The sequence below is a fragment of the Eriocheir sinensis genome, unplaced genomic scaffold (assembly GCF_024679095.1).
Source record: "Eriocheir sinensis breed Jianghai 21 unplaced genomic scaffold, ASM2467909v1 Scaffold870, whole genome shotgun sequence".
NCBI lineage: Eukaryota > Metazoa > Arthropoda > Malacostraca > Decapoda > Varunidae > Eriocheir > Eriocheir sinensis.
Window position 1 is genome coordinate 118,914 of NW_026112242.1, and position 12,326 is coordinate 131,239.

General features: G+C 42.6%; 1 protein-coding gene across 1 annotated transcript in view; it reads right to left on the reverse strand.

Moving 5' to 3' along the window:
• Positions 1–1,415: 1,415 nt before the first annotated feature.
• The window catches only part of LOC126994775 (uncharacterized), a 28,138-nt gene continuing 17,227 nt past the window's right edge, over positions 1,416–12,326 (reverse strand). Inside the window, exon 3 of the mRNA XM_050854049.1 lies at positions 1,416–2,984. Within this exon, the coding sequence (XP_050710006.1) occupies positions 2,853–2,984 (132 nt within the window). The 3' untranslated portion in view covers positions 1,416–2,852. The remainder of the gene's footprint in view (positions 2,985–12,326) is intronic.

The window sequence follows — 12,326 nt, forward strand, 5'->3', positions numbered from 1 at the left end:
TGGTTAGGGTATTTTGCTAGGTTAGGGTATACTTTGTTTGGTTAGGGTATTTTGTTAGGTTAAGATATACTTTGTTTGGTTAGGGTATACTTTGTTTGGTTAGGGTATACTTTGTTAGGTTAGGGTATATTTTGTTTGGTTAAGGTATACTTTGTTAGGTTAGGGTGTACTTTGTTTGGTTAGGGTATACTTTGGTTTAGATATACTTTGGGGGCGAGTTCCGTTGGGTTGAGTAGGGTTGGGTTGGGTTGGGTTGGGTTGGTTGGTTAGGCTGGGATGGGATGAGATGGGTTGGGTTGGCTGGTTTGGCTTGGTTTGGTTATGGCAAAGTTATGCTGGACTTGGTTCTGTTGACTTGGATTGGATTAATTTAGATCTGGATTTTTTTATAACGTTATATTTTTTAGGTATTTTAGGCTAAAGTACTGAAATAAAGGATTCGCATATACCCAAATTCCATAGGTACATTTTTGTACGGAACGTGAAAATAGTAGACGTTTTATGAGCGCCGCAAAAATATACCCATTGCGATTCCGTCAGTCGTTAAACATTCATGCACGTAACCTGCACGCTAATATCACTCAATTAGTTGTTCTGCATAGGCGCACCGGCACTGCGATGATCATTCAGTTGTTGGATATACTGTTTATGAATATACATTATACTATCGTCTACTTTATTATGTTGCACTCGTTAGCACATGCGCAAGGATAATATGCTTTCAATACGGTGCGGCAAAAGAGGAGAGACTATAGCTAAGCAAAATAATAACAACAAAACAACACTCTGCTACAATAAAAGGAATACATAAGACACCGAAAGAGATATAAGTCTGCGTTTCATCGATATCTGAGTACTGAGTTGGGGAGGCGGTGGCTGAGTGGTTAGCGTGCCGGCCCCGCATTCCGCCGCGCTGTCGATGATGCGGGTTCGAATCCGCCGCTAACCACCTGGGATTTTTCAGTCACCGCCGAGTGGCCTAAGACTACCCACATGTCGTCCAGAAGACCGCCTATCAACCCGGAGTCTAGAAGAAGCTGTGCAGCGCAAGTGAAATCAAGAATGAGCTCCGGGAGGCAGCATGAGCCAATAATAATGGCGCCACTATAAACAATTGCCTGCGCCATGACGGGCTCGGGCCGACCATCAGGCCCCAATATAATAGCCTACCGGCGCTATAGGCCAGATGTAAAAAAATAAAAAATAAATCTCCTAAAAGAAAATGAATCACAAGGAGAAAGGACGGCTATATAAACAGAGCAAGGCGGATAATTAGACAGGCATATAGACAAATACAGACGAAGGAAGATGTCCCAGAGTTACCAGTGAACGCAACAGAAGTGAAAATAAATGATAAATGTTTCATTTGGAAGCTGAACAGCATTAATGATATACATAAATACAAACGAAAGAAAGCCACTGCGGAGTTTATTAGCAAGAATAATGAGTGAAGATACAGGATAGCTCTTAATGGGAAATTGTACAAAATAAACACAAATAGACTGCAAAATGCTGTCAACACACACACTACAACTCTCCCTTCCAATTAAGCGTTCCCTAAATTACCTTACTCGCTCGTCGATGCGCCAAATTAACTGTAGGTAATTGAGTAATTATTAATTCACCTGAACAAATAACACCTGATAAACACGCATGCGCGCGCGAGCGCACACACACACACACACACACACACACACACACACACACACACACATACACAGTGATATATTTAAACACGGTAGAGGATACAATGTGCCCTGATACAACATGCAGTACAGGCGGGATTAGTTCATTAGTGCTACAGGTGTTTAGCTAGTTCAGTACATACAATGGGTGATTAGCTCATTTCAACTTACATATGAATCACTAAATAATTACAACAGGTAACTAGCGAATATACAAGTATAGGTGATTACTTAATGAATCATACAATTAGCTAATCAGGTAATATGGGTGAATAACTAATTGCCAGGTGATTATCTAAATTACAACAATTATTGTGATTACTAAATTGCTACAAGTTAGTGGCTAATTAACTACTTCTACAAACGTTACTGAACACGGCCTTCACCTGGTGATGTAGTGCAGGTGTGAGTGGCCTACCGCTGCCTTGTTTTCTTGTGGTCTGTCCGTCTTTCTTCCCTTCTGCCCGCCTCTTTCCTCCTCTTCTTCTTCATTGTGGTAGAGTTTCACTTTTTTTGTTTGTTCTATCTCTTCCTTCGTTTCTGTTTTCATTCATTTCGTTTTTTCCTCGCTCTCTTTTTCGTTTGTTTTCTTATTAACTTTCTTCATTTTCCTTATGATATATTTCCCTTTTTATTCCCCCTCGTTTTTCCATTGACTGGTTCTTTTTATTTTATTTCGTTCGTTTTCTTTTTGATTTGTTTTCTTCGACCATCCTTCATTTTCTGCTTTGTTTGCTTCTTATTAACGTTTTCTTTGGTGTCTTTTTTTGTCAGCTTCCCTTCTGTTTTGTTCACGATCTCCATATTGTCAATTTCAATCTCGTTTTCTTCTTTTTCTCTTCGTCCTCATTTGTCTCTTTACACTCTTTTCATTCAACATCATTTCTATTCCTTTTCTTCTTACTCCAACTGTTCGTCATTCTCTTTGCCTACATTTATCACTGGTCAATATTCCTTCCTTTAATATATTTTCTTCTAGTCCATCCTAATTACCCACGTAATCTACTTTACCTTACCCTTCTTTCACACTATCCAATTTCTTTTATCTCACCTCTTTTTCTCTTCTCCGGTTCCCTCTCTTTCCCCTCTTCACGTCTTCTTGATAACTCGCTTCAATCCACACCATCCTCTGTTTTTCCTTTAGTTATCCTCCTTCTTCGTCTTCCTTCAGGCTTCACGGTCCCAGGTCACTACGAGATGGGAGGCGACGCACCAGTCATACGCTAAACCCTGGATGGTGAGCGCGCCCGTGTCTGCATCCTGAGTATAGTTGGTGATCGTCAGCCCCTGAGCCGTGACCTGAGGAGAGAACAGGCATGGGTGAGACTGAGGTGGAGAACCATGTGAAAGGGAGGTAATGGAATGAGATGGAGATTGGGGGTGGAACAGAAAGAGATTGAGATGGAGAAGGAGGTGTAAGGGGAAGAGCCTGAGGGAGAGAGTAAGGTAGAAGATAGGAAATAAAGAGTTAGAGAATGAGGTGAAAGCGGTAAAGAAATCAAATGGAGGATGAGGTGGAAACAGAGGCTTTTGGGGTGGAGTAAGGTGGAGGCAAGGAAATAGGAGGTGGAGAATGAAGTGAAAGAGAGGAAAGAGAATGAGATAGAGACGAGGGTGGAAACTAAAAATTTTGGAGTAGAGAGTAAGATGGAGGAGAAGAAATTGGAGGTGGAGAATGGGCGGATGAAAAAAGGGAAAGAGATGGAAGTGGATAATGAGGTGGATGAAAGAGATTGAGGTGGAGAATAAGGTGGAGAGGATATAAAAAGGTGAAGGAAGAGGAGGGGAGCATACGAATATAATAGGTGGGGATTGAGGCGCAGGAGAGGAAAGAGGAGATGGAAAATGTGGTGGAGGAGAAGAAAAATTATTTGGAGAATGAAGTGAACGAAGGGAAAAAAGAGGAGAAAGAAAATGAAGTAGAGAATGATGTAGGGGAGGAGAATGGAATGAGAGGGAAAAAAAAAGAGTAAAAGTAAGGGAAGAGAAGTAGTAGGAAAGAGGATGAGAGAGAGAGAGAGAGAGAGAGAGAGAGAGAGAGAGAGAGAGAGAGAGAGAGAGAGAGAGAGAGAGAGAGAGAGAGAGAGAGAGAGAGAGAGAGAGAGAGAGAGAGAGAGAGAGAGAGAGAGAGAGAGAGAGAGTGGGGTCCCACAAGGTTCGGTATTAGGTCCACTTTTGTTTATTATTTATATCAATGACTTAGATACAAGAATTAGTAGTGATGTTAGTAAATTTGCAGATGATACCAAGATCGGTAGAGTAATTGAGTCGGATCAGGACGTTAGTATTCTCCAAGGTGAACTCAACAGATTGTATGACTGGGCGGATTAATGGCAGATGGAGTTCAATGTAGGGAAGTGCAGTATTCGGAGTGTAGGTAGGAACAACCCCTCACATAACTATTGCTTAAATGACACTCTCATGAGCAGGTCTGGGTGCGAGAGGGATTTAGGGGTCTTAGTGAGCTCTGATCTCCGTCCAAGGGCACAATGCATTCAAGCTAGAAATCGAGCTAATAGGGTACTGGGATTTATTTCAAGGAGCGTAAGCAACAGAAGCCCCGAAGTCTTCCTCAAACTATATTTAGCATTAGTTAGACCTCATCTTGACTATGCGGTTCAGTTCTGGTCACCTTACTATTGAATGGATATCAAAATGTTAGAATTGGTGCAAAGGAGGATGACTAAGATGATTCAGGGGTTGAGAAACTTGCCATACGAGGAAAGACTCAAACAGTTAAACTTGCATTCTCTAGAAAGGCGAAGGGTGTGTGGAGACATGATCGAGGTTTATAAATGGATGGAGGGCTTTAATAAGGGAGACATTCATAAGGTTTTGTTGGTAAGAGAACCGGGTAGAACACGAAGTAATGGGTTTAAACTGGATAAATTCAGATTCAACAGGGACACAGGCGAAAATTGGTTTACAAACAGGGTGGTGGATGAGTGGAATAGGCTTAGCAGTCATGTGGTGAGTGCCAATACAATTGTCACATTCAAAAATAGACTAGATAAATTCATGGACAGCGATATTAGGTGGGGTTAGATACACGGGAGCTTAGGGTCAAAGGAGCTGCCTCGTACAGGCCTACCGGCCTCTTGTAGACTCCTGCGTTCTTATGTTCTTATGAGAGAGAGAGAGAGAGAGAGAGAGAGAGAGAGAGAGAGAGAGAGAGAGAGAGAGAGAGAGAGAGAGAGAGAGAAATCATGCATCTCATCTCCAAGAAGAAATGAAAAAACAAGAAGAATAAGAACGAGTAAATTAAGAACGAGTAAAGAAGAAAGGCAAAAAATAGACAATAGGGAAAAGGAGGACAAAAGGAGGAAGAAAGAGGATTGTAACAGATCGAGAAAAAGGAGAAAGAGTTAGGAGGTCATGAAGGAGGAGGAGGAAAAGGAATATACAAGAGAATAACAAAACTAGAAGAAAAGAGGAGGTATAAAAAAAGAAAAAGGGAGGCGCAGGGAGTGGTGGCGGTGGCGGTGGAGGTAATAAACTCTAAGGAGAATGTTTACCATATTTAATTTACTAGAATTATGGTCGTGTCTAATTTGGTTCACACTCCCGTATTCAGTATGACAAAGACGTTGATAGTAGCAATGGCAGTAACAGTAGTAGTAGTAGTAGTAGTAGTAGTAGTAGTAGTAGTAGTAGTAGTCCACTCCGGACGATTATGGGCGCATTCCTCCTAATCACCCTCCCTCTGACTCCTTTATGCCCGTTAAGATTCTTGAGAATGATGTTTTCTATGTCCTCTCTGGCCTCAATCCTCAGAAAGCCTATGGACCTGATGGAGTGCCTCCTATTGTCCTTAAAAACTGTGCCTCCGTGCTGACACCCTGTCTGGACAAACTCTTTCGCCTCTGCCTATCAACATCTACCTTTCCTTCCTGCTGGAAGTACGCCTTCATACAGCCTGTGCCTAAAAAGGGTGACCGTTCCAATCCCTCAAACTACCGTCCTATAGCTTTACTTTCCTGTCTATCTAAAGCTTTTGAATCTATCCTTAACCGGAAGATTCAAAAGCACCTTTCCACTTCTGACCTTCTATCTGATCGCCAGTATGGGTACCGAAAGGAGCGTTCTACTGGCGATCTTCTTGCTCTCTTAACTAATTCTTGGTTATCCTCTCTTAGCCGTTTCGGTGAAACTTTCTCAGTTGCGCTGGACATATCAAAAGCCTCTAATAGGGTCTGGCACAAACCTTTACTTTCCAAACTACCCTCCTACGGTTTCTATCCTTCTCTCTGTACCTTTATCTCCAGTTTCCTCTCTGACCGATCTATCACTGCTGATGTAGACGGTCACTGTTCTTCCCCTACCTGTCAACAGTGGTGTTCCTCAGGGCTCTGTTCTATCTCCCACTCTCTTTCTGCTGTTCACTGATGATCTTTTCAAAACGAAATGTCCTATCCATTCTTACGCCGATGATTCTACTCTGCATTTCTCAACTTCTCTTGATAGAAGACCTTCTCAACAAGAATTACAAGAGTCCAGATTGGAGGCTGCAGAACGCCTTAAAAACTCAATCTCTTCACCTATCAACTCGACACAATCTTCCAACACCTATCCCCTATTCTTCGACAACACTCACTTGTCACCTTCTACACGAAACATCCTCGATCTATCCTTAACTCAAAATCTCAACTGGAAACTCCATATCTCCTCTCTCACTAAATCAGCTTCCTCTAGGTTCGGCGTTCTGTATCGTCTCCGCCAGTTTTTCTCCCCCGCACAGATGCTGTCCATATATAAGGGCCCTGTCCGCCCTCGTATAGAGTATGCATCTCATGTGTGAGGGGGCTCCACTCACACAGCTGTTCTGGATAATGTAGAGTCAAAGGCTCTTCGTCTCATCAGCTCTCCTCCTCATACTGACAGTCTTCTTCCTCTTAGATTCCGCCGCCATGTTGCCTCTCTACCTTCTATCGATATTTTCATGCTGACTGCTCTTCTGAACTTGCTAACTGTATGCCTCCCTCTCTCCCGCGGCCCCGCTGCACTCGACTTTCTACTCTAGTTCATCCCTATACTGTCCAAAACCGTTATGCTAGAGTTAAACAGCATCTTCACTCTTTCATCCCTTACACTGGTAAACTCTGGAACAGCCTTCCTACGTCTGCATTTCCTCCTGCCTATGACTTGACCTTCAAGAAGTGTATCAAGACACCTCTCCACCCGAAATTGATCTCTCTTTTGGCCACGCTTTACTTTTGTCTATTATGGGAGCGGTGAGTAGCGGGCTGTTTTTATTCTACACTCTTTTTGTTGCCCTTGAGCCGTCTCCTTTGTTGTAAAAAAAAAAAAAGTAGTAGAAGTCTGTGGTGATTGTAAAACCAGAGGCATACGATCGGGCCAAAACAGCATTCCAGGGCAGTAACGTGAAACTGTCAGTGACTGGAGAAAGACACCTCGGGGCAGCCATTGGAACAGCTGAATACAGAACCGAATATGTGAAAACGGCTGTAAAGCGCTGGGAGTCCGAACTGCAGAGACTGAGCGAGATCGCCAAAACAGAACCGCAGGCAGCCTACGCAGCATTTACGTACGGTGTCAAGCATAAATGGAACTACCTCATGAGGACAGTTCCTGATGTTGCTCCGTTACTAAAACCTATGGAAGATGCTATCAGAAACACCTTCATACCGGCGATAGGAAATGGGAGATGTCCCAGTGACCAGGAGAGAAGATTGCTGGAGTTGCCGCCAAGAATGGGTGGGCTCGGCATCACCAACCCGCAAAATCTGGCTGAGTCTGAATTCGGGAACTCAATCCGAATCACAGCCTCCTTGACCGGATATATTACCAATCAAAATGAAAGGGGTGAAGACAACCCTCAAGATATTAGGTCACTAAGGAATGAAATCTCCATAAACAGAGAAGGAAAACAGAGAGACACTCTGAGTGACCTAATGAGAGAACTCCCAGAAGACACAAGGAGGAGGACAGATATTGCACAGGAAGTGGGCGCTTCAAACTGGCTAACCACACTACCTATCAGGGCAAAAGGCTTCAACTTAAACAAAAAAGAATTTACTGATGCCCTTGCCCTCAGGTATGGCTGGCCAGTGGATGGGCTCCCAAACATGTGTAACTGTGGCTCACCCTTCAACCAAAATCATGCCATGACATGCAAGAGAGGAGGTTTCGTCTGCATCAGACATGATGAAGTAAGAGACGTAACAGCTCAGATGCTGAAAGAAGTCTGCCACGACGTGACTGTGGAACCCATGCTGCTCCCTCTGCAAGGCGAACACCTCGCCAGACGCACCGCTAATGTTTCGAACGAAGCACGAGTGGATGTTAGCGCCAGAGGGTTTTGGACTCGTGGACAAAGGGCATACTTTGATATAAGGATCTTTGATCCCATGGCCCATTGCCACAGAGACCTGACCCTTAATGCAGCCCACAGAAGAAACGAACAAGAGAAGAACAGAGCATATGAAGAAAGAATACAGAATGTGGACCAGGGCTCCTTCACCCCGGTAGTATTCACGACGGCAGGAGGGATGGGACCAAGGGCACAGAGCTTCTACGCAAGACTCGCTGAAACACTGGCGGATAAGAAACAACAGCCAAGAAGCAGTGTGGTCGCCTGGATGAGATGCAGGCTGTCCTTCTCCCTCCTGAGGTCAGCCTTGGTCTGCCTGAGAGGAACCAGATCACCTGCACCCAAAACCACCCGCATTGCTGACCTGGACTTTGAGGCGACGGTGGTTGATAGTCGTATCAACCACAAGCTCTGTTAGCTTAAAAATAAAATGTTTAGTAAAGTTTGTAATATTAAATAAAGATGGTTGTCGGCCACAGTCATTATGGGTGGTAATGAATTGCTTTGTGAAAGGATATGAGAAAATATACCGCTCACAACGCAACTCTAATAGATGGAGGCCCGTAGTTGTAGTAGTAGTAGTAGTAGAAAAAAAAAGTAGTAGTAGTAGTAGTAGTAGTAGTAGTAGTAGTAGTAGTAGTTGTAGTAGTAGTAGTAGTAGTAGTAGTAGTAGTAGTAGTAGTAGTAGTAGTAGTAGTAGTAGTAGTGGTAGCAGCACTAATATTTAAAGGAACAAGAAAAAGAAGAAGAAAAATAGAAATGTATATATGATTAATAATAACAACCGTACATTTCTAAAACAATCAACAACAAGAACCACACCAGCCAAACCAAGCCGCCGCCAGTACACGTAACAAAGCCTTCCTAGACCCTTCCCCTTTAACCTAACTACTGAAACCCTGACACACCAAAATCAAAAGAGAGAGCAGAAGATGAAATGGAAAGAAATCACATCACAATCAAACCCTTTCCATCTGATCACCACCACCAGCAGCACCCTCGCCGCCGCCGTAATCACTAGCACGATCTTGATATAATTCGTTCCAGCCAGGGAGGAGGAAAACCATTAGTAAGTAGATTCGAATGTCTAACTCAATCACCACCTGAATTTCCATCCTCTCCTCCCTTTATGTAAGTTTTATTTCAAGAGCAAGAGAGAGAGAGAGAGAGAGAGAGAGAGAGAGAGAGAGAGAGAGAGAGAGAGAGAGAGAGAGAGAGAGAGAGAGAGAGAGAGAGAGAGAGAGAGAGAGAGAGACAGACAATAATAGACAGACAGACAAACAGAAATACAGACAGACAGACAAAGACAAATACAGACAGACAGAGACAGACACAGACAGAGGTAAACAGAGAGACAGACAGAAAAATAGACAGAGAGACAGACAGAGACAAAGACAGAGGCATAGAGATGACAGCTAAGTAGGTAGATATATACATACATACATACATATATAAAAAGGTAAATACTTTCAAAGAGATATTGATTGATATGGATAAAGAAACAAAGAATGACATATCAACATCAATATAGTATAATTTATAGAAAGGTTGATAGATAGAGATATAGATAGATATAGATAGATAGATAGATAGATAGATAGATAGATAGATAGATAGATAGATAGAAAGATTGATAGTTACAGATAGACAGACTGATAGATAGATGGATAGATAAATACACGTAGATAGATAACTACAGACCCATATACTGTTGGAAAAGGATCGAACACCTTATCATTTCACCTTTTTTAAGGGTTTCAATTAATCATTCGCCCCCCATTATTCACCATTAAAGGTCTCGTTCACCACACCGTTCATCACCAACCACGCACCACAAGCCAGTCATCAGTCACCTCACGACGCTTCTTAGTATCCAGTCACAAATTAATCCCCACCGCAATCCACCCCTCATTCTTCCTCCTCCGCCCCCCCTCCACACACACATACACACACACGCCGCTCCCATAGTTACGGAGTTGCCTATACATAACTTTTTCCATTTAGTTTTTATTCAATAATTCTCCTTTCTTTTCAGGGGACTGCGGGAGGGAGGGGGGCAGACTATACATGTGTTCCCGCTCTCCGAGCTCATTCATCCGCCGTGGAAGTATTCTGAAACTATTTATATGCAGAGCTAAAAAGGGCCATTGTTGTGGTGACGGTGAGTGAGAGAGTGAGCGTGTGAGCATGAGCAGTGGGTAAGTGAACGAGTGAATGAGTGGGTAAGTGGGTGAGTGAGTGAGTGAGTGAGTGAGTGAGTATGAGTGGGCAAGTGAATGAGTGAGTGAATGAGTTTTTTACAACAGCTCAAACGATAGAAAAACGGAGTACAAAAAAAAAACGCTGAGCGCTGTTCCAGCAATATGAAGACGGTTTGAGCGGCCAAATGAGCGTCGATTTCCTTTGGAGAGTTGTCTTGATACTTCCCTCTTCAAAGAGTTGAAGTCGTAGGCGAGAGCAAATACAGACGACGGAAGGCTCTTCTAGAGTTTACCAGTGTGAGGGATGAACGAGTGACAGTGCTGGTTAACTCTTGCATAAGGGATTCGGATAGCATAGGGATGAGCTAGAGCAGAAAGTCGTGTGCAGCGGGGTGGCGGGAGGAGTGAAGACATGCAGTTAGTAAGGTCAAAAGAGCAGTCAGCATGAAAACATCGATAGGAAAAAAAAAAAAAGAGGCTACATTGCGGCGGAATATATTTATGAGGTAGAAAACTGTCAGTGGAAGGGGGGGAGTTTACGAAACGAAGTCTTTGACTCTAGTGTGTCCAAAAGGACTGTGTGTAGAACCTCACATACATGAGATACAAAATTCATACGAGGGCGGACAGGCCATTGTATATGGATGACATCTGGGAGGGGGCAAAAACTGGTGGGGACGATACAGAACGCCTACCCTCCAGGAAGCTGATTTAACAAAAGCCGATATATGCCTGGGCTGAGATATGTCCTACCTGGTCAAACTCTTACGTATCAGCCTTTCAACATCTATCTTTCCTTCCTGCCTGCATGTACGGCTACATACAGGCTGTGCCTATGAAGGGTGACCGCCCTAATCCTACAAACTGCCGTCCAATAGCTTTTTTTTTTTGTCTTAATATAACTCTTTTGAAACAATGCTTTTAACACGAACGATCCTAAGCATATATCAAATTCTGATCTCCCTAATCACGTGTACGGATTCTGCAAGTGGCGCTCTACAATTTTTTATAGTAGTCTTTTTGCTTTTCTATCTGATTCCTGGCCATCTCTTAGCCGTTTCGATCAGAGTTTTGCTGTTACATTAGATATCTCGAAAGCTTTTGACCGTCGGTCACAAATCTTTGCTTTCTAAACTTCCCTCCTACGTATTCTATCCCTCTCTCCGTACATTCGTCTCCAGTTTCCTTTCAAGCCGTTCTATCTCTGCTGTGGAGACGGTCACTGTTCTTCCCCTAAACCTATCAACAGTGGTGTTCCGCAGGGCTGTGTTCTGTCTTTCATGCTTTCTATTATTTTATTATTTCCCTAAGAAACTGTTCTACCCACGCCTACGCTGATGGCTACTCTGCATTACTCAACATCTTTTAACACGCGACCCTCCCAACAGGAATAACAAGGCTCGTGGCTGGACGCTACATAACGCTTAGCATCTGAACTAGTGAGTAATTGAAAGAATAAGTTAGTGAGTGAGTGATTAAAGGAATGAGTCGGGAAATGAGGGAGGAAGGGAGGAATGGGGAGTGAGGGAGGCAGTGAAAGAAGAAATGTGGGAGGGAGTTGAGTGCGTGAAAAAAGGAGCAAGAGAGGGAGGAAAGACTGAAGTGAATAGTTTTTTTATTTTATTTTACTTCCTAACCACCTCATTGACAATTTAAATCTATACGTATGTGTGTATGTATGTGTGCTTGTATGAATGCAACTTTGTATATATATTTATGTTTTTCTCATTTATATATTTAACTTTCAATCTATCTTTTTTTATCTCCGAATGTTCTATCATCTACATATTTACCACTTATTCTACCTTTTTTTATCTCCGAATGTTCTATCATCTACATATTTACCACTTATTCTACCTTTTTTTATCTACGAATGTTCTATCATCTACATATTTACCACTTATTCTACCTTTTTTTATCTACGAATGTTCTATCATCTACATATTTACCACTTATTCTACTTTTTTTTATCTACGAATGTTCTATCATCTACATATTTACTACTTATTCTACCTTTTTTTATCTACGAATGTTCAATCATCTACATATTTACCACTTATTCTACCTTTTTTTATCTACGAATGTTCTATCATCTACATATTTACCACT